The 21,206-nt window shown below is 41.5% G+C and overlaps 1 protein-coding gene across 1 annotated transcript in view; it reads left to right on the top strand.

Annotated features, from left to right (window-relative positions):
• The window catches only part of LOC309553272 (uncharacterized protein), a 50,662-nt gene extending 29,456 nt beyond the window's left edge, over window positions 1–21,206 (top strand). Inside the window, exons 3-6 of the mRNA XM_082254274.1 lie at window positions 2,531–2,642; window positions 5,866–5,973; window positions 17,169–17,280; window positions 20,234–21,206. Coding sequence (XP_082110400.1) covers window positions 2,533–2,642; window positions 5,866–5,973; window positions 17,169–17,280; window positions 20,234–20,347 — 444 coding nt within the window. The 5' untranslated portion in view covers window positions 2,531–2,532 and the 3' untranslated portion in view covers window positions 20,348–21,206. The remainder of the gene's footprint in view (window positions 1–2,530; window positions 2,643–5,865; window positions 5,974–17,168; window positions 17,281–20,233) is intronic.

Below are 21,206 nucleotides of genomic sequence, written 5' to 3'. Positions count from 1 at the left end.
TCGAGGAATAAATTAGATTTTTTACATTTTTTATATTGGATATGTCTTCTAGCAGAAAGTAAAAAATATTTTTTTCAAAATTGTTGTTTTTTTTTTGTAGCGCAAAAAATAAAAACCGCTGGGATGATCAAATACAACCAAAAGGAAGCTCTATTTGTGTGAAAAAAAGGACATCAGTTGTTTTTTGGTATAGTGTTGGACGACCGCGCAATTGTCAGTTAAAGTAATGCAGTGCCTAAATGACAGGTTAAAAAATAAGGCCCTAGAGAATAAAATGGAGATTGCTGCAATACTTTATGTCACACCATATATTTGCACAGCGGTCTTACAAACGCAATTTCTTTTTAAAAAAATACACTTTTTTTAAAATTTAAAAATAAGAAAACAGTAAAGTTAGCCCATTTTTTTTCTATATTGTGAAAGATAATGCTACGCCAAGTAAATTGATACCTAACATGTCATTGCACACGACCGTGGAATGGCGACAAATTTTGGTACTTGAAAATCTCCATATGTAACGCTTTAAAAATTTCTGCAGGTTACCAGCTTGGAGGTTTAGGCTCGGTTCACACTTATGCGAGTGTGGGAAGGCTGCGAATCCGCAGCCTGTTCCCGCATCGCACACGCACCCCCGGCAGTTCACACTGCCATATGTGATACGCTGGGGGTGTCAATGTAATCTTAACGACACCCCCAGTTTGATCGCATATCGCAGTGCGATCGTGCAGTTCGCACAGGATCGGATCGCACAAGTGTGAACCGCTGTGCGATCCGATCCTGATGCGGCTAGAAAAAAGGGTCCTGTGCGTGTTTGGTGCGGCTGCAGTGCGAATTTAGCCATACAAACTGTATGGCTAAACTCGCACCGCACAGCCAATCGCATGTAATGTCGGAGCAGTGCGCTCCGACATTACATGCGAACCCCGCACACGCACAAGTGTGAACCGGGGCTTAGTGCTAGAATTATTGCTCTCACTCTAACGATCGCGGCGATACCTCACATGGGTGGTTTAAACCATTTACATATGTGGGCACGACTTGCATAAGTGTTCACTTCTGCGTGCGAGCTCAGAGGGACGGGATGCTTTAAAAAAAAATTTCTTATTTATTTTACTTTTTTATTTTTTATTTTTAGACTGTCCTTTTAAAAAATATATGTATATATATATATATATATATATTGTTTAATCACTTTTAAAATGTAAACATCCCTTGTAATAGAAATAAGCAGGGTAGGTCTTCTATAATGTAAGATCTGGGGGTCAGAAAGTTCTTACATTAAGGCCCCGTTCACACTGGGGCGATCCGACTTGGGGGGGCGACCTCCGAGGTCGCAGTGCGGGCAGCGCGCCGCGACCTCGGAGCGGCCGCCACGGACTTCATAACATTGAAGTCTATGGCGGTCGCCTCCGGGTCGCCCCAAAGAAGCTCCGGACCCTTTTTCTAAGTCGGAGCGACTTGTGTCGCTCCTATTAGAACGGGTCCGCAGCTTCCCTATGGAAGGCGACCTGTGAGGCGACCAGGTCGCCTCACAGGTCGCCTTAGTGTGAACGGGGACTTACACTTTAAAGCAATTACAATAAAATTTAATTTTTTTTTAAAAAGCCAAAATTTTGGCTCTTTAGGTCCGTTGGGCAGAAGTGACATTTGACATCGCTCCGGTCCTCCAAGGGCAAAGAGGCGAGTGGGGGCCACTCGACTTCCTGCCGACCAGGGGAGGGGATCAGATAGTTTTTCCTGCTACCGGTGGCTCTGGTAAGCAGGGAAAATGACTGGGAAGCTGCAGGAGGGGGACGGGCATCTCTCCCACCACCTATAAAAGTGATCCCATGGTGAATCTGCTCCTGGGACCACTTTTATGTCAAAGTAGACCACCCGCCGTGTAAAAAAATACTGGGGGTTATGGCAGCTATCTGTTGCCATAACCTTGGTATTTAACGTCAAAGTAGCGACATAAATACATGGTGGGCGATCCGGAAGTGGTTAAAAGGTTTTAAATGGCTGACATTTATGTATCTATTTTCTGTATACCTGAAAGCGAATTTTAAAGTAAACTCTTAAATACAAGGCTGAAACAAAAATGAAGGAGATATAAATGAATGGTAAAAGGCTGTTGAGCCATTTTGAAGACCCTGCCACATAAAGCAGCCATGGCCTCAACCTCTCCCATGTACTACATTGCAGTTGAGTGATAAGTCTGATCCCGGACAAACCCCCATCCTGTGGTTAGCCCATATGTGGTCATACCTGTTCTCTTCCCTTCTGCAAGCATGTTTTAAATGGATATTCTGAGAACACTGTGCAATGTAGAAGATCCCTGATTCACTCAAAATGCTTACCCTACAAGTGCGTTTTGTGGTGCCGTACAATGGATTACAGTCAGTTCTTATCAAGACATATTCACATCATAATAGATGTTCTTCGGAAAACACATTAAATGTTTTTTTTTAATTAAAAAAAAGTAAAATTTATGTATACATTTTCCTAAAATGTATCTTTAACATGATGACTCCTTTTGTGTTTTTTGCAGACATGTCCCAAAACATCTCAGGAAATATCACATCCAACTGTTATGTTGGCTCCCACAGCCACGTGAGCAGAAGGCAACAGTCCTTCCTCAGCTTTGAAACCTCCAACCTCAGGTATGTTCTTACTTAAGAAGAAATGCTTACCACATGCGTATATAGAACCCCTAATGGAAACTGTTATTCTCTGACTCCTTGGCTGTGTACTGATTCTAGGGCTGTTGTCTTCTGTACAGTGACTAGGAATGGTTACGTGGCTGAGCTTCCCTCTCAGGCTTCTCACACAGGCCTTTTGCTTTTTCACAAACGCCTCTTTTAACCCCTTAAGCCCCGGAAGATTTTACCCCCTTCCTGACCAGGGCCTATTTTGCGATTCGGCAATGCGTGAATTTAACGGACAATTGCGTGGTCGTGCGACGCTGTACCCAAATGAAATTGACGTCCTTTTTTTTTCCCACAAACAGAGCTTTCTTTTGGTGGTATTTGATTACCTGTGCGATTTTTACTTTTTGCGCTATAAACAAAAAAAGAGCGTAAATTTTGAAAAAACAACAATATTTTTCAAATTTTTTTGTATGAAATTCCCCCCCAAAAAAATGTAAAAATAAAAATTTTTTAACATTTTTGGCCAATTTGTTTTCTGCTACATATGTTTGGTAAAAAAAAATCACAATAAGCGTATTTTGATTGGTTTGCACAAAAGTAATCGAAGCTACTAACTACAGGAAAGATCTCTGTCATTCTTGGTGTTTTTTTTTTTTTTTAACGAGTAATGGCGGTGATCTGCGATTTTTTTTTTTTTTTTTGCGGGACTGCGACATTGCGGCGGACAGATCGGACCCTTGACTGACATTTTTGACACTTTTGGGGTTACCAGTGACATTACTACAGTTAATCAGTGCTATACATATGCACTGTTACTGTAAAAATGACACTGGCAGGGAAGGGGTTAACTTTATTGGTGATCAAGGGGTTAAGTGTGTCCCTAAGGGCGTGCTTCTAACCATAAAGGGGTGTGGCTAGTGGTGTAACAACAGAGTCATACGATCCTACATAGCGGGACCGTATGATCTCTGTTCTTACACAGGGGAGAATGACAGGCGGCTTTGTTTACATTAGCTGCCTGCCTTTCTCCCTCTCCAAGGGGAGATCGCGAGTGACCGACGGACATCGGGTCCGCCGGTCACTCGCTCGGACATGTTAGGGAACGAGCGGGGGCAGGAGCGCGCCTCCGGCGGCGCGCGCTCGCCCCCTAGAGGCTCGCAGGCTAGCGACTTAGTCCTACGTCACTTTGCCTGTGAGGGGCTGACCGCCGCCATAAATAGTCGTGCGGCGGTCGGCAAGTGGTTAAATCAATAATCATCTGATGCCAGTCAAGAAACTGGGCAGGACTGAAGTCCAGATGTCCACCCTGTATTATTGTAGGCTTTATATAATACCACTGTAGTCAGATTGAGCAAAATGCCTACAGGGTTTCAGGGATAAACCTATGCCTCTGGTCACAAAATTCTTCTCTGCTATACAGAAATACCTGGCCTGCTTATTCACAAGGCCAAGGAGATGGCGTACCAAGAACCAAAGTTACTGGCTATAAAGGAGTTGTTTGGACATGTATAGCAATACCTGGATGTAAAATGAAAACCTCAAATGGGCTTCTTGTTCTGTATGAAGGACTGTATTTAAATGTCATACTGTTTAATATGATCTTGCACAGATGTCTCTTCTTATGCAAAAAGTATAGCTAGAATGCATTATTGTAGGCAGCATGTTTTTATACACCGGGCTATTACTCAACATTACTGACCAGGAAACAAAAGAGAGGTGGCAAAGAAATAGCTACAATGGGCGTCCGCAGAACATTTTTCAGGGGGGGGGGGGGGGGCATCATTTTAAGGTCCCCCATGCTTTGCAACTTTTCAACAATGTCATGAAGAGAAGGGGCTTAGTCATTATACTTATTTTGAGCATTTATTTTTAAAGCAAAGCATTTTTGTTAACCTAAAAAAAGAAAAGAAAGAAATTGATCCTGTTCCCTTAAAGCATGTTATACAGCACAGTGCTTTGCTGTGTAATTTGGCCCCTTCTATCACCTAAAATACCTGGCTGATTCTGCCTGGCTATGTCCTCCCCTCTGTAAACTGACCACGGTATACCATGGCTGCTGAGCCCTGACACTGTGGTCAGTTTACGTGCCTTCATCATCCGCAGCTCTCCTGTCCTCCTCTGCCCCCCCCCCTTCCTCCCTGGCTGTCTGCTCCTGTGTCAGTGCCTGCCCCCCCTCTCCTCCTGCTGCTGTAGTTTCATTTAAAGTTTAATAATCCTGTGTGCCCCTGAATCTGTATTTTATAAAAATAAGCCATTCTTTACAAGTTTTCAGAGTGCTACTCGCCGCTCACTTGACCCCCCGCCTCTCTCCTCCTTTCCCTCCTCCTCCCCTCCCGACTGACATCAGTGAGGAATCCTTTGCCCCGCCCGCTGCAGGCAGCTATCAGATGGGGAGTGGAGAGAGCTGACAGTGTCACGTGAGTGGTGCTCGGCCCTCTGAAAACTGGTAAAGAACGGCTTATTTCTTTAAAACACAGACACACAGGATTATTAAACAGACCAGAAAGGATGGTAAAAAGTGGCTTAACAACCACTTAAAAGGAAAAGTTGAGATTCCGGGGGGGGGGGGGGGGGCCCTACCTGCAGACGCCCATGATAACTACTAAAAGTCTTGTTACTTCTCTGAGTAGCCTCTGCATCCCCGTCTCTGCAGGGTTTTTTTTTTTTATGGTTGGATGTAACTACAAGTGCAAGACAGAGAGAGCAAGACAGGGGCAAAAATACCACAAAGTGTACAGTTCATGGCTTCATGTGCCTCTTTATGACCCTTTTGTCCTAGGCAAAGGCCCGCAAGTGAGCAGTGGTAGATTTTTCTCTGTCTATATTCAGCCTGATGCTTGATTTTCATCCTGTCAACATAAACATAAAGTCTAGGTTGGCCTGTCCAGTTATCTGCACAAACCTTTGAAACCCCAGACCAAAATGACCTTTATTTAGTAAAAAATGTTTACATACATACTTTTTCCTTTTTTTTTCTTCTTTTCATTCCTCCTGGTCATATAAAGTCATATGTGCTCTTCCCACTCTTCTTCCTTAGACTTCCTTAGATACTACAGAGAGCATTATAATGAAAGGATGCTCTTTCCTGCAGATTTTCCCTGTAGGCCCATTATGAATTGATGAGGTTACTAAGGGGTAAGGCCACAATCTTCAAGCTCACAGGTTTTGGGTTGAATGACACTGTTTTGATTGAAGTTACAAGGACCCATAACCTTTCGATTTCTTGCATTTACAGTTCTGCTGTGCAGATCGGTCAGAGGTTGGCAGTCATCGGCGATGAATTCAACAGAGCATATGAGGGAAGGATCCCAAACAAGATGGCGCACATTATCCGTGAATCAATGTACGTAAGGGCCTGTTTACAAGCTCCGTGTGGTATCAGTGTCTGTAGATAGGTCCGTGTTCCTGTTTACTTTGGCTGCGCAGTGTTTGCTTTAGAAAGAGATTTTTATTTTATGGTTTCAATGGTGACGCTGAGTCCTGTTACAAAGGTCAACCCATGAAACTCATAACAAAACAATACTAATTATCCGTTTTATGTTAAAACCAAAATGTCGGCCCCTTTAAAACTTTTTAAAGCATAAAGGCTGTAATATCCTTATTCAGAGGAAATCACTTTGTTGTGCACCCCTCTGAAACTAGTTTTACATTTTTCAGACTTTCCTAACTTTAGGGTAATGCTGAATTCCAGGTATGTTCTTAATTGCATACTTACATTGGTCCACATTGACGCTGCTTCTACAGTGATCACCACAATATTCCAAGGCCTGTGCCATGTGGCTGCCCCCCGCATACTGACCATAGAAAATTGCTTGTAGGGCCAATGTAATTATGCAATTAAGAGTTCAGCTTTAGGCCCCTTGCATGTGGATATATATCTGCATTATTAATGCCTAGATTAAAAAAAAACGTTTTTCCATGGCTGGGGAGCTTTAGGTGGGGGGTACAGCATGTCAAAGAAGTGAATGGAGATAGTGTCTGTAAAGATTCTGGTCTATGTTATGATTTCATCATGCAATTTCTGCAGATTTTTCAGCTTCATATTTGAACTGATTCCAAAGGTGTTGTATTGCCTTTAGATCTGGTGACTGGTCTACCATATGTGTGCCTTAACAAGATTCATCAGATCAGCCTACATTTTTCTGGCCTTTGGCAGTTTTGGTTGGCTTCTGTCCATTGCAGCCTCAGCTTTCTGCTCTTTGTGACAAGAGTGGACCTTCCATGGCCTTCTGCTGTTGTAGCTGAACCATTTCAAAGCTTGTGGTGTTGCCCATTGTGAGATGTACTGCTCACCACAGTTGTAGAGGACGGTGATCCGAGCTCCCATAGCAATTATGACTGCTTCAACCAGTCTGGCCATTCGCCTCTGATCCCTGTTATCAACAAGATCAGCAATTAGAAAAAATATGTAAAGCCATAGTCTAGGTATGATCATTATTGCAGTTACATTGGACCAGTTTGGACCAATATAAATATGCATATCTCATACCCAGAGTTGTATAAAGTACTCGAAACTCATACTTGAGTAAAAGTACAAGTGCTCGATCAAAAAGTGACTTGAGTAGAAGTACTAAAGTATTCAACATTTTTTGTACTTAAGTGTTGCAAGTAGTTTTTTTTTTTTAATTTTGCTACTCAAGTACTGAAAGTAAAAGTACCAGTAGTTTTGAAAAAAAAAAATGCTACTCAAGTACTGAAAGTAAAAGTACAAGTACTGTGTTATGTAGTTATTAAAGAAAGAAGTCAAAAGTTTGAACATCATATTGTTTTTTATTATTTTAAATGCAGCTTTTATTCATGCATACAGTAGCTTTTATTTTTGTATGCGCTGATAATACACATGTTTTGAGCTTCATGAAACCTGCCATCTACTGTTCAGGCAGTGGTAATTTTTATAATTGTAACGAGTAACTATGCAGCACAAAAAAAAATATCGGAGTAGAAGTATTGAAATCATCGAAAAAATGTAGTGAAGTAAAAGTGGAAGTAGGAGAAAAAAATTCTACTCCAGGAAAGTACAGATACCGCCTTTCGGTACTTAAGTACAGTAGTGAAGTAGTTCTACTTAGTTACTATACATCTCTGCTCATACCTAATCTGTCGCTGTGGAAGGTGAAAATGACTGTAGTATTCAGCATACTACAGTGGTCGCCAAAATCTTCTGTGCCGAGCAGCTGCCTTTCTGCATAGTAACCACAGGGGGTCACATGTTTGGCAATGACGCCATTCGCAAAACCTATTTTTTTCAGTGAATACAAGTTCTTCTTTAAATGGGAAATTTAGAGAGGAAGGGTGGTGTTGTCATATTCTCTACCTTAACCAATCAGAGAATGCTTTGTGTTCACTAAAAAAATACAAGGCACGGGGCCCAGAAGATTATGATGATCACTGTAATAGCGATGACTACTACTGTAATTGTCACCTTCCACAGTGGTCCTTAGGTATGATCTATGCATACTTACATTGGTACAAGCTGAACTGATGTACTGTGTATATATATATATATATATATATATATATATATATATATGCAATAAAGATCATACCTGGACTTTAAGCCAGCTAGTTTGGAATCAGCAATGATGCCACATTCAAAATGACAGAGATCACATTTTTTTCCATTTCCCTATTCTATTCTATTGATGTGACCTTTGTTTGGTGACTACCAATTTTATGTGCATTTTTTCAGTCATTGGATGTCACTGCATGTCACCGTGCTGCTGTGTGGAGACTTGAATATAGTTATAAAAATAAAATAAAAAGTAAATGTGCATCACACCATCCCCTGTTAGACCTCACATGACAGCTGCCCACATAGTAAAATGCTGTGCTTTACCATACAGACTAGTGTGAACAAGCCGTAAATTTAGGTCTAATTTAAAGTGATATTAAACCCTCAATATTTAAAGCACTTTCAACAGCTAATTTAGTCACTTAGCAAGTAGGCAGCTTCTTTATCCTCTGAAACTTAGCTATGTTCCAGTTTAAGCTGGTGCCGTGACCAGGGTGGCTCCTATGGCATCTTATGGAGCCCCTTGCATACAGGGACTAGAGTTGTGTCATCTTATGTCATCTCAATGTGAGCATCAATAGAAACACACATCCCTGTAGCCTAGGATAGCAAGGCACTCCCATGCTCCTCCCTCTTTCTCCCTCCCCCATTCTCCAAGCTAACAGACTGACTGGAGACTGCACTGTCCACTATTAACTCTTTCCTGTAAACACCAGAAGTTTAGGGAAGCAGCTGTGAGCAGGATCACGTGTATAAATACGTGATTCTGCCTTTCCACCTGCAGGGGGCGTGCCGTCGGTGGGCCCCTCCTGTTGTGATAATTCACAGCAGAAGCCGATCTGCAGGTGGGGGGCACTTGATGTCATCCGGCACCTGTCGATTGTCAGTAAAACACAGAGGCATATCTCAGTTCTGGCAGGGGGGGGGGGGGGGAGGAATGTATTCTGTGTCTCTGCAAAGAAGGGACTAGAATCGATATCTTCCCCTAGTCAAAGCAGCACCTACAGTACACAAAAACACTGGCTAGGCAAACAGTCAACCCTTTGATCACCCTAGATGTTTACCCCTTCCCAGCCAGTGTCATTGGTACAGTGTATTTTTTTAGCACTGATCACTGTATTAGTGTCACTGGTTGCCGCAAAGTGTCAAAAGTGTCAGTTAGTGTCCGATTGTCTACTGCAATATCGCAGTCCCGCTATAAGTCGCTGATCGTCACCATTAGTAATAAAAAAAAAATACTGTATATCCCATAGTTTGTAGACGCTATAATGTTCGCTTAAACCAATCAGTATACACTTATAGGGATTTTTTTTTAACCAAAAACATGTAGCAGAATACATATTGGCCTAAATTTAAAATACTTTTTTTTATTGGATGTGTTTTATAGCAGAAAGTAAAAAATAATGTTTTTTTTTTTGTTTTAATTTTCGCTTTTTTGTTTATAACGCAAAATATAAAAAATGCAGTGGTGCTCAAATACTACCAAAAGAAAGCTCTATTTGTTGGAAAAAAATGACATCAATTTTATTTGGGTACAGTGTCGCTCGACCGGGCAATTGTCAGTTAAAGTAACGCAGTGCCTTATTGAAAAAAAAATGGCCTGGTCATGAAGGGGGGTAAATCTTTGGGAGGTCAAGTGGTTAATGGGGAGTGTTTAATTCATTGTGCTCAATGTGTTAAACTAAAAAATGCTGAGGGTTTAATATTACTTTAAGCATATAGCTGAATTAAATGTAGCTTTATATGAGGAGTGATTGTGATCCTACGCTTTAACTAGTGAAAGCAGCCAAATGGAAACACATTAGTTGCAAGATAACTGTATTTACTCTCTACTTTTATTCCCTGTAGTTACACTTGTGGTCTATATCATTTCTATTGCAAAATATTTGCTCTTGCTGTTGTAATGTTCATGAAACGCTGTTTTACATAACCTGCAATTCACCGCCATAAAAGTAAACCAGATTTTATAAAGCTCATTAAAAAATGGATGGTGCATGAGCTGCTATCTCAGTCTACCATTTTGGTGTGCAGGTAGGAAAATTACAACAATTCACTTTTACTTCCTTCTGATACTCAGACATATTCCAGTGTGAATGAAACACTAGTAAACTTCCAGAGTAAAGTGTTTCCTAAAAAAAACATAGTATTAAAGCAGCTGTTTTCTAAATAGGAATATAGATAGGAGAATTCAGATAAAAAAAACACACCTAAGGGATTTGAAGCACTTTTCTAGATGTGCTTCAACGCTCGACATGAGGATTCCAATTGTATGCTATGGTGCCTGTTCACAAGTAATCATCCAAAAGTACATGAGCTTCTTTGCAGAAAATCCCTTTAGATTTTGATGGGAGTGTCTGAAAAATGCAAGTATTGTGTGCTTTTTACGTGATTTCTTGCCTTTCCTTCTCCCAGTAACTAGCTTTTCATTACTAAAGCAAAAAACATTCAATCCTGGAAGACACATGTACAAACACATATTTAAAAAAAAGCTTCAAAAACGGTTAATGAAGCTCAAGCATGCACCTAGCTTTAGGGTCTGTTATGGCAGGCTTTGGGCTGTATCAATGGCATCAGTTTAGGAGGCTTAGGAGATCATTCAGAAATAATTGATTACCCGAGTTCTCACTCACCCTGGGGGAGGCCTGGCCAGTTTGTTCCAAGTTTTTTTGGGACTTTTCCATTGCTCCGACCCCCCACTTAGCTCACTCCCATAGTTGGTAATCCTACCTTCAGTCCTGGCCTACAGGACCCTAGATTCCAAAATTTGAAAGCAGCTGGGTCATTCCAGGTTTGTCAGTTTATTGTAAATGGACTATGGGTGACTAGACAGCAAATCATGGATGGCCTGAAGTACGCATGATTATCCTTCTGTCAAAAGCTACAGTTAGCCCACTTTATCGGCTCCCTACCTTCACTGAACTCCTTCAGGAGACCCCTCACTTAATTCAAATGTCTATGCCTGGCACAATCTCCTTTGCATCATGCAGTGTCCCAAACATACAGTTTGCTGATTTCTCCACTTCCAGACATTAGACCTCCCTACATTGCCAAGTGAAAATGGGACCTGAGGGTCAACTTTACGGATAAACAGGTGGAGAGAATTCTTTTGTTCTATCACAAAACCTCAATCTGCGCTAAACATCAGTTATCCAGTCTATAAGTTCTGACCCGGTGGTACCATACACCAGTGACGATCCATAGGATGTTCCTCCAATGCTCGGACCTTTGTTGGAGGTGTGGAAAGGAATCCGGGTCTCCTACACATTTTCTGGTCCTGCCTTCTTCTCCATTCCTTCTGGATGGGGGTTTAAAGTGTTTTGAGCTTCATGAAACCTGCCATCTACTGTTCAGGCAGTGGTAATTTTTATAATTGTAACGAGTAACTATGCAGCACAAAAAAAAATATCGGAGTAGAAGTATTGAAATCATCGAAAAAATGTAGTGAAGTAAAAGTGGAAGTAGGAGAAAAAAATTCTACTCCAGGAAAGTACAGATACCGCCTTTCGGTACTTAAGTACAGTAGTGAAGTAGTTCTACTTAGTTACTATACATCTCTGCTCATACCTAATCTGTCGCTGTGGAAGGTGAAAATGACTGTAGTATTCAGCATACTACAGTGGTCGCCAAAATCTTCTGTGCCGAGCAGCTGCCTTTCTGCATAGTAACCACAGGGGGTCACATGTTTGGCAATGACGCCATTCGCAAAACCTATTTTTTTCAGTGAATACAAGTTCTTCTTTAAATGGGAAATTTAGAGAGGAAGGGTGGTGTTGTCATATTCTCTACCTTAACCAATCAGAGAATGCTTTGTGTTCACTAAAAAAATACAAGGCACGGGGCCCAGAAGATTATGATGATCACTGTAATAGCGATGACTACTACTGTAATTGTCACCTTCCACAGTGGTCCTTAGGTATGATCTATGCATACTTACATTGGTACAAGCTGAACTGATGTACTGTGTATATATATATATATATATATATATATATATATATATATATGCAATAAAGATCATACCTGGACTTTAAGCCAGCTAGTTTGGAATCAGCAATGATGCCACATTCAAAATGACAGAGATCACATTTTTTTCCATTTCCCTATTCTATTCTATTGATGTGACCTTTGTTTGGTGACTACCAATTTTATGTGCATTTTTTCAGTCATTGGATGTCACTGCATGTCACCGTGCTGCTGTGTGGAGACTTGAATATAGTTATAAAAATAAAATAAAAAGTAAATGTGCATCACACCATCCCCTGTTAGACCTCACATGACAGCTGCCCACATAGTAAAATGCTGTGCTTTACCATACAGACTAGTGTGAACAAGCCGTAAATTTAGGTCTAATTTAAAGTGATATTAAACCCTCAATATTTAAAGCACTTTCAACAGCTAATTTAGTCACTTAGCAAGTAGGCAGCTTCTTTATCCTCTGAAACTTAGCTATGTTCCAGTTTAAGCTGGTGCCGTGACCAGGGTGGCTCCTATGGCATCTTATGGAGCCCCTTGCATACAGGGACTAGAGTTGTGTCATCTTATGTCATCTCAATGTGAGCATCAATAGAAACACACATCCCTGTAGCCTAGGATAGCAAGGCACTCCCATGCTCCTCCCTCTTTCTCCCTCCCCCATTCTCCAAGCTAACAGACTGACTGGAGACTGCACTGTCCACTATTAACTCTTTCCTGTAAACACCAGAAGTTTAGGGAAGCAGCTGTGAGCAGGATCACGTGTATAAATACGTGATTCTGCCTTTCCACCTGCAGGGGGCGTGCCGTCGGTGGGCCCCTCCTGTTGTGATAATTCACAGCAGAAGCCGATCTGCAGGTGGGGGGCACTTGATGTCATCCGGCACCTGTCGATTGTCAGTAAAACACAGAGGCATATCTCAGTTCTGGCAGGGGGGGGGGGGGGAGGAATGTATTCTGTGTCTCTGCAAAGAAGGGACTAGAATCGATATCTTCCCCTAGTCAAAGCAGCACCTACAGTACACAAAAACACTGGCTAGGCAAACAGTCAACCCTTTGATCACCCTAGATGTTTACCCCTTCCCAGCCAGTGTCATTGGTACAGTGTATTTTTTTAGCACTGATCACTGTATTAGTGTCACTGGTTGCCGCAAAGTGTCAAAAGTGTCAGTTAGTGTCCGATTGTCTACTGCAATATCGCAGTCCCGCTATAAGTCGCTGATCGTCACCATTAGTAATAAAAAAAAAATACTGTATATCCCATAGTTTGTAGACGCTATAATGTTCGCTTAAACCAATCAGTATACACTTATAGGGATTTTTTTTTAACCAAAAACATGTAGCAGAATACATATTGGCCTAAATTTAAAATACTTTTTTTTATTGGATGTGTTTTATAGCAGAAAGTAAAAAATAATGTTTTTTTTTTTGTTTTAATTTTCGCTTTTTTGTTTATAACGCAAAATATAAAAAATGCAGTGGTGCTCAAATACTACCAAAAGAAAGCTCTATTTGTTGGAAAAAAATGACATCAATTTTATTTGGGTACAGTGTCGCTCGACCGGGCAATTGTCAGTTAAAGTAACGCAGTGCCTTATTGAAAAAAAAATGGCCTGGTCATGAAGGGGGGTAAATCTTTGGGAGGTCAAGTGGTTAATGGGGAGTGTTTAATTCATTGTGCTCAATGTGTTAAACTAAAAAATGCTGAGGGTTTAATATTACTTTAAGCATATAGCTGAATTAAATGTAGCTTTATATGAGGAGTGATTGTGATCCTACGCTTTAACTAGTGAAAGCAGCCAAATGGAAACACATTAGTTGCAAGATAACTGTATTTACTCTCTACTTTTATTCCCTGTAGTTACACTTGTGGTCTATATCATTTCTATTGCAAAATATTTGCTCTTGCTGTTGTAATGTTCATGAAACGCTGTTTTACATAACCTGCAATTCACCGCCATAAAAGTAAACCAGATTTTATAAAGCTCATTAAAAAATGGATGGTGCATGAGCTGCTATCTCAGTCTACCATTTTGGTGTGCAGGTAGGAAAATTACAACAATTCACTTTTACTTCCTTCTGATACTCAGACATATTCCAGTGTGAATGAAACACTAGTAAACTTCCAGAGTAAAGTGTTTCCTAAAAAAAACATAGTATTAAAGCAGCTGTTTTCTAAATAGGAATATAGATAGGAGAATTCAGATAAAAAAAACACACCTAAGGGATTTGAAGCACTTTTCTAGATGTGCTTCAACGCTCGACATGAGGATTCCAATTGTATGCTATGGTGCCTGTTCACAAGTAATCATCCAAAAGTACATGAGCTTCTTTGCAGAAAATCCCTTTAGATTTTGATGGGAGTGTCTGAAAAATGCAAGTATTGTGTGCTTTTTACGTGATTTCTTGCCTTTCCTTCTCCCAGTAACTAGCTTTTCATTACTAAAGCAAAAAACATTCAATCCTGGAAGACACATGTACAAACACATATTTAAAAAAAAGCTTCAAAAACGGTTAATGAAGCTCAAGCATGCACCTAGCTTTAGGGTCTGTTATGGCAGGCTTTGGGCTGTATCAATGGCATCAGTTTAGGAGGCTTAGGAGATCATTCAGAAATAATTGATTACCCGAGTTCTCACTCACCCTGGGGGAGGCCTGGCCAGTTTGTTCCAAGTTTTTTTGGGACTTTTCCATTGCTCCGACCCCCCACTTAGCTCACTCCCATAGTTGGTAATCCTACCTTCAGTCCTGGCCTACAGGACCCTAGATTCCAAAATTTGAAAGCAGCTGGGTCATTCCAGGTTTGTCAGTTTATTGTAAATGGACTATGGGTGACTAGACAGCAAATCATGGATGGCCTGAAGTACGCATGATTATCCTTCTGTCAAAAGCTACAGTTAGCCCACTTTATCGGCTCCCTACCTTCACTGAACTCCTTCAGGAGACCCCTCACTTAATTCAAATGTCTATGCCTGGCACAATCTCCTTTGCATCATGCAGTGTCCCAAACATACAGTTTGCTGATTTCTCCACTTCCAGACATTAGACCTCCCTACATTGCCAAGTGAAAATGGGACCTGAGGGTCAACTTTACGGATAAACAGGTGGAGAGAATTCTTTTGTTCTATCACAAAACCTCAATCTGCGCTAAACATCAGTTATCCAGTCTATAAGTTCTGACCCGGTGGTACCATACACCAGTGACGATCCATAGGATGTTCCTCCAATGCTCGGACCTTTGTTGGAGGTGTGGAAAGGAATCCGGGTCTCCTACACATTTTCTGGTCCTGCCTTCTTCTCCATTCCTTCTGGATGGGGGTTTAAAGTATAGCCCAAACATTAAGCAATCAAAAGGAAAGTTGACCGCACCCAGGAGTATGATGAAGTAGAAGTGCTTTAATTCCCCATAAAAAATGAATACATACAGTGCATCACAAGGACATGGGACAGGTTCATTTTTTATTGGGAATCAGTATCTGGACAGCGGATCCGACCTGCACCCGAGTACTTCACCTCACCTGAGCGGCTCTTTCTGTCATTATGTATAACCCAAACATTCCTGGACTGCGAGCTAGCAAAGGTTGCGTTCTTCCTTCTGCACCACCATTGCTTCTTGGGCAAGGTCTAGAGGCGACCTATTCTACCTCTCCTGCTTACAGCAGCAAAGCGCTGTCCCCCTTTTTTGGAAAAATACACAGTCACCAACTTTAGCTGTCTGGTTGAAAAAAATGGCTGAAATCAATGAGGACCTGGTGGCCACTGAAAAAGGCCCTGGGGAGAAATTCCTTAAAAAATGGTTCTACTGGCATAAATTTGTTTACTGTGAGGAGTACACGAAGCTGGCAAAGTAAATCCTATTATCTGACTAATTTCTGCTGATGTTATTCCAGGCCCGGAGCATTGGCAGAGTGACTGGTCCATGCTTGCCCCTTAAACCACTTCCCCCTTTTTTTCACTCCCTCTTCTTTCTCCTCTCCGACCTTCTTCCTTGTTTTCTCCCTGTTCTTCCTGCTTTGCCTTTTTACTTTTCGTTTGCATAATAATGGTAATTACCTTGCACTAAATTCACCTGGGATACAGAGACTACCTAGAATCTGGTATTCCGGGTCCTTTCCATGTACACACATCTGTTTCTTCTGTTTGTTACGGCTTGCACTGTCCAACTTTTATTGAACATGTTCCAGTTTCGCATAGCCATAACTGTGATTTCTGTACTTACCATGTGTTTTTTTGAAATAAAGTACTGGAAAAAAAAAATTGATAGGTGCATCTGACCTGCGTTGTGCACAGGGCAGCCATCAGAAATGTTTGGGGCCCCTTACACAGCATTAGGCCTGGGCCCCTCTGGGCCTGACCACCAACATTTTGCGGGGCCTGTCCTCTGGCCGTCCCACCGAATCTGCCCACTGGCCATCCCACCGAGTCCTTCAGTGCACCCACTTCTATGTTAACACTCTTACAACTTAATGAATGAAAATGAATCCAATCCATCAAAGAGACTTCCCCATATATTCAGCAAAGAGACATTCCAATCCAGTAAAGAGACAGCCTCATATATACAGCAAAGAGACATCGCAATCCAGTAAAGTGATGGCCTCATATATTCAGCAAAGAGATATCCCAATCCAGCAAAGAGACAGCCTCACATTTTCAGCAAAGAGGCATCCCTTCAGCTGCATCGGCTTACTCTGCATCCTCCCTTCTTTAGCAATTGCTAGTTACTGCAGCAGCAACAACTCTGTCTTGTTGGTTGGGGCCTGGGTTGCTGGGCCCCTCTGAATGCCTGGGCCCCCTACATGTGTATGGGCTGTCCCCCCCCCCTGATGGCTGCCCTGGTTGTGCATGATTTTTATTCCATAGACTTACCCGTGAATAAATTCTGAATGATCTTGGATATATCTCATACTGATGTCATCAACCCAGCCCAAAGCCTATTGACAAATATCACAAATATAATCCACCTTTTGTGAATAAGGAGCCTTTTTGAGCTTTAGCTGGCAGATTCCAGTAGCTATTTATTGTTTATTTTGTGAACTTTTCTTTATCTTTCGCAGGAGAATATTCAGCACTTGCCAAGCTTTTGTTCTGAGTGTTTTAAGAAGTGTTAGGAATCTTACAAGCCGTGTGGATCATGGTGTGACCCCAGCTCCTGGTAGAACAAGCCTGGTACTGTATTTGAATAGTCTCCTTCCCATTTATAAAACACATACTGTATATTTATATTAACCAATAAAAGGGCCTACCCACCCAAAGTGTTGTTTTAGTTATTAGTGAAGCCTGTTGGGATGAGTTAGCCCCTTGTTCTTTATATGTCTTGGATACTCCAACAGTGACTCTCCCGGCCACAATTACTGATTCCTGTTTTATGACCACCTAGGAGGTTTCCCATAATATAAAATAAATAAAAAAACAGAAAGAATGGGCACAGCAGGTATGCAGACCCACGAATGGTGAACCGCTCATAATGAGCACAGAAGGTATACAGACCCATGAACTCCGCATTGGAACGGTGGAACCCCATATTAATGGACACAACAGGTGTTTAGACCTAGGAAAACCCAATGTATATGATTCTTAGGTATAATCTAAGAGCAAACATTACAAAAAATGGTACAATTAAAAATTGTATAGTTTGTATTATACTTATGTTCTATATTTGGTAGAGCGACAGTGAGTTCTCAGTAACTTCCTCCTATGGTCGAGTTTAACAACTGATGTTTGTGTTTGCTCTCACCTGCACAACAGGCAGGACTGGAAAGCCCCACAATGACTCAGCTATCAAATATCACCATATAGACACAGACAGATACTGTGCTAATACTTGAACTAGGTTTATTGAAACTGATGGCACATTTATGCCAAATAAGGCTCAGTGACAACTTCCTGGCAGTGCATATGCTGAAGATTCCTTGAAGAGACCCTGTCACTAACCTAAACAATGTCTATAAATAATTTTTATTCACTCGGAATGTGCCCCTGAACTTTCTAGAAAATTTAGCTAATCTTGGAGGAGTCAATTTCCTGCTATAGCCCTCTCTCTACTTGCACACCATAGCCCTCTCACCTTCTAGGAGTGTCTAATTACTCTTTGTGCTGGCCCAGCTACTCCCTCCTTCAACTCTCTACCTGACTTTTCATGCAGCAGCCAGGGGAGAAGCAAAGGGGAATGCTATAGAGTGATAGCTTTATATCTGCTGGGGTTGCTGAAATTACATCCAAGATGGTGGCATCCAGTAGCAGTCCTGGGGGTTTTGGATGTCTACACAAGGGAGGCTTTTACAGGCTAGTAAAAAGACTAAAATGCATTAAAGTGGTTGTAAACCCTTACATATACCCAGAAAAGTTAATAGCCTTGGGTGATACTCAGAGATGAAAAAAATCCTCCTACATAAGTTGTACCATCATAGGTTTTTGGCTAAAAGTGAGGATTTCATAAGTGCCCCCTCTTTCTTGTCTCTATGTTTGGGACACCCATCAAACTTCCTCCTGCCTATGGAACACCCTCCTCCGCCTACGCAGCATAATTCTATATGTAAAGGCGTGCCACTCTGCGCACAACATGGGTGCAGATCAAACAAAGTTGGCAGCTTCTTAGGCTGTAAAAAATTGGAAGGTGTAGTTTTAGTTTAAATAATATCACCCACTAAGGTGCCTGTACATTCTTTTAATTTCAAGAAGTACTTCTGCCCTATGTCAACAGAGCCCCAAGCCCAGCCATAACCTACTTTCATTCTTCATCTCAGCTCCAAAGTCAAAGCTCTGGCATGCCTCCATCCCATGACACAATACAGGTCCTGACTGCTGAGGTGCATCAACCATCTATGTAATTCTATGCCACACCAGCTTTCCAATGCTCTGCCAGACAGCAAGACCTACAAGGGGACATTGTTTATTTTAACAGATACATTTGAAATACTTTGTTTAGGGATTGACCATTTAAAGGAAACCTGGGCTGGGTGTAGGGGTTGCTCTCCTTCTGAAAATACTTGGTCCCTGTCTGTCATGCTGATCTGATAGTTTTACCCCTTTTTTGAGTCACTGACCTGAACTGTACAGATTAGGAACTCACACTTTAATCTCTTTTTTTTTTTTTTTTCATGTGCATACTTGCTATAGATAAGTGTCTCAGAAAGTACTAAATCCAAAGACAGACAGTCAGATAATATTTTCAGTAGGTGGTCAGAAAAGGCACCTCATTATTCTGGTCAGCACTAGTTTCCTTTTAAAGGATTAAAGTGATGTGCATTTTCTTAACAAGCAACACACGAGCTTCATGCAAGCCCTCACTGACTGCTGTAGCTGAAGGCACTGTGGTGCTGAGCTGCAGAACCACTGCCGGAAAGGGGAAGCAAAGAGAGCTGTTAATCCTACTGACAGTTATTACACTGCATATTGTTTTTTTTTTGTTTTTTTTAATGCAGCACCCTCTAGTGTGTGCTAGAAGTCAGTGTAGGTCAAATATAGTTTGGCTCAGGGCTAAGCCTGAGCCATGGAATCTAGGTCAGGGTTCATTAAAGTTCAGGGCTGGATGATTCATCCTGGCAGCTCTCTGGTGCCTCCCCCTGGTCTAGAAAGTTGGAGAATTTTCTAGAACTAGAGGGTGGGGGGTTAGGAGTAGCTGCCATGCATATTTATCAACAGTATTTATCCCCAGTAATGGGCTGGCAGGGGGCTGAGAGGAGAAGTTACATTCTGTTGCACTATATCTAATCCTCACTTAAAGGGGCTGTGAGTTGTTGCCTGTAATGGGCTCTTGCTAAATCTGACTGGGAGCTTGTCAGATCATGTCAAGAGTGATTCACATGGAGAAAGTGTTTGTGCAGAAGGAAAGCGGAGAAGAGACAGTATATAGGAAGTTGTGCCTGAAGTTGTTGAAGTCAAGTGGGCATCCCATAACCTCCCATCCCTATCCAAGTTATCTCCAATAAATAACAAAACCAAAGCCATGGACTGTTCTCTGACTCTGGGTGCTTGTGAAGATTCAGTGTGCCTGGCAGTGCAGAAGTGGGGGACCCCTTTCATCTGAAAGTCCCACGGGGGTAGTGCTATACATAACAGTTTTATTTCAGACACTCCCTTGTAGTGCACCTTATTGAACTAATGTTTCTCTTGCACACAGGTATACCGATCGGAACCAGGCGGGATCTGCCACAGTCTTCTGTTTCTGGCTGCACTGGCTGCAGTTTGTGGGCTCCTTATCAAGCTGGGACTTGACAGCATAGGAAGATTATAAAGGCCAAGGCAGGACTCTGGTCGATGCGTGCCACCCCGGCGGTGCCATTCAAACCCTGAATCTCCTTTTTATATTTAACTTTTCATATAGTGCTGGGTCACTGAATGTTTTTTTTATGATAAATGTTTAAACTGGGTGGTTGCTAGCTAACTTCCTTTAAATTACTGTGTATGTGTTTAGCCATATTCAGTATGGATGGTGTACTTTTATTTTGAAAGGTCAGCCTGGCTAAATGTAATATTTCTGTTTTGGTGGATGCTGGCAGGATTAATAACCTATCAGGTTCTGATCATGAAAATCACTGCACTATAGTTCCCATTAAGACCTGCCAATCATGGTCCTTAAGAAAATGACTCCTACTTCCTGTTGAACTTGTCATTGATTTTATATTACCAAGAATGCAGAAAGAAAAGTGAGACTCCATGGGGAGAGCTGGGAACTGTAGCAGAGAAAGCTCACTGCTCCCTGAAAATCACAAGAAATGGGTGGCTGATTGAAACCGTCACTATATATGGATGATGCAGAATGGGCATTTTTAGCACATTTGCTCTATAGTATAACTACACTGCAATGTTCCTTTCCCTGCCCCATGAAGCATATAGCACACAGCAAACCTTGTGATTGGGTCAATACCATTAAAGCATTTAATAGCACTTAATAAAATCACCCAAATGAACCAAAACGTCTGAAAACTGCAGATCGACCCATGTGCCAACTAAAATTTTATTTATGGGTGGACTGACCCTTTAAAGAGGACTGGTCACTTTTGAAATAGATTAGGGTTGTGGAAAGTTCTAATATGTTTTTTATGCCACAAAGCCAGTTTTCATTGTTGTCTCTTTCCATGGGAACAACTGAG

The sequence above is a fragment of the Pelophylax lessonae genome, assembly GCF_965119305.1.
Source record: "Pelophylax lessonae genome assembly, chromosome: 4".
NCBI lineage: Eukaryota > Metazoa > Chordata > Amphibia > Anura > Ranidae > Pelophylax > Pelophylax lessonae.
The sequence above is the reverse complement of the archived record's forward strand: the minus strand, read 5'-3'. Positions and strand labels throughout refer to the sequence as shown.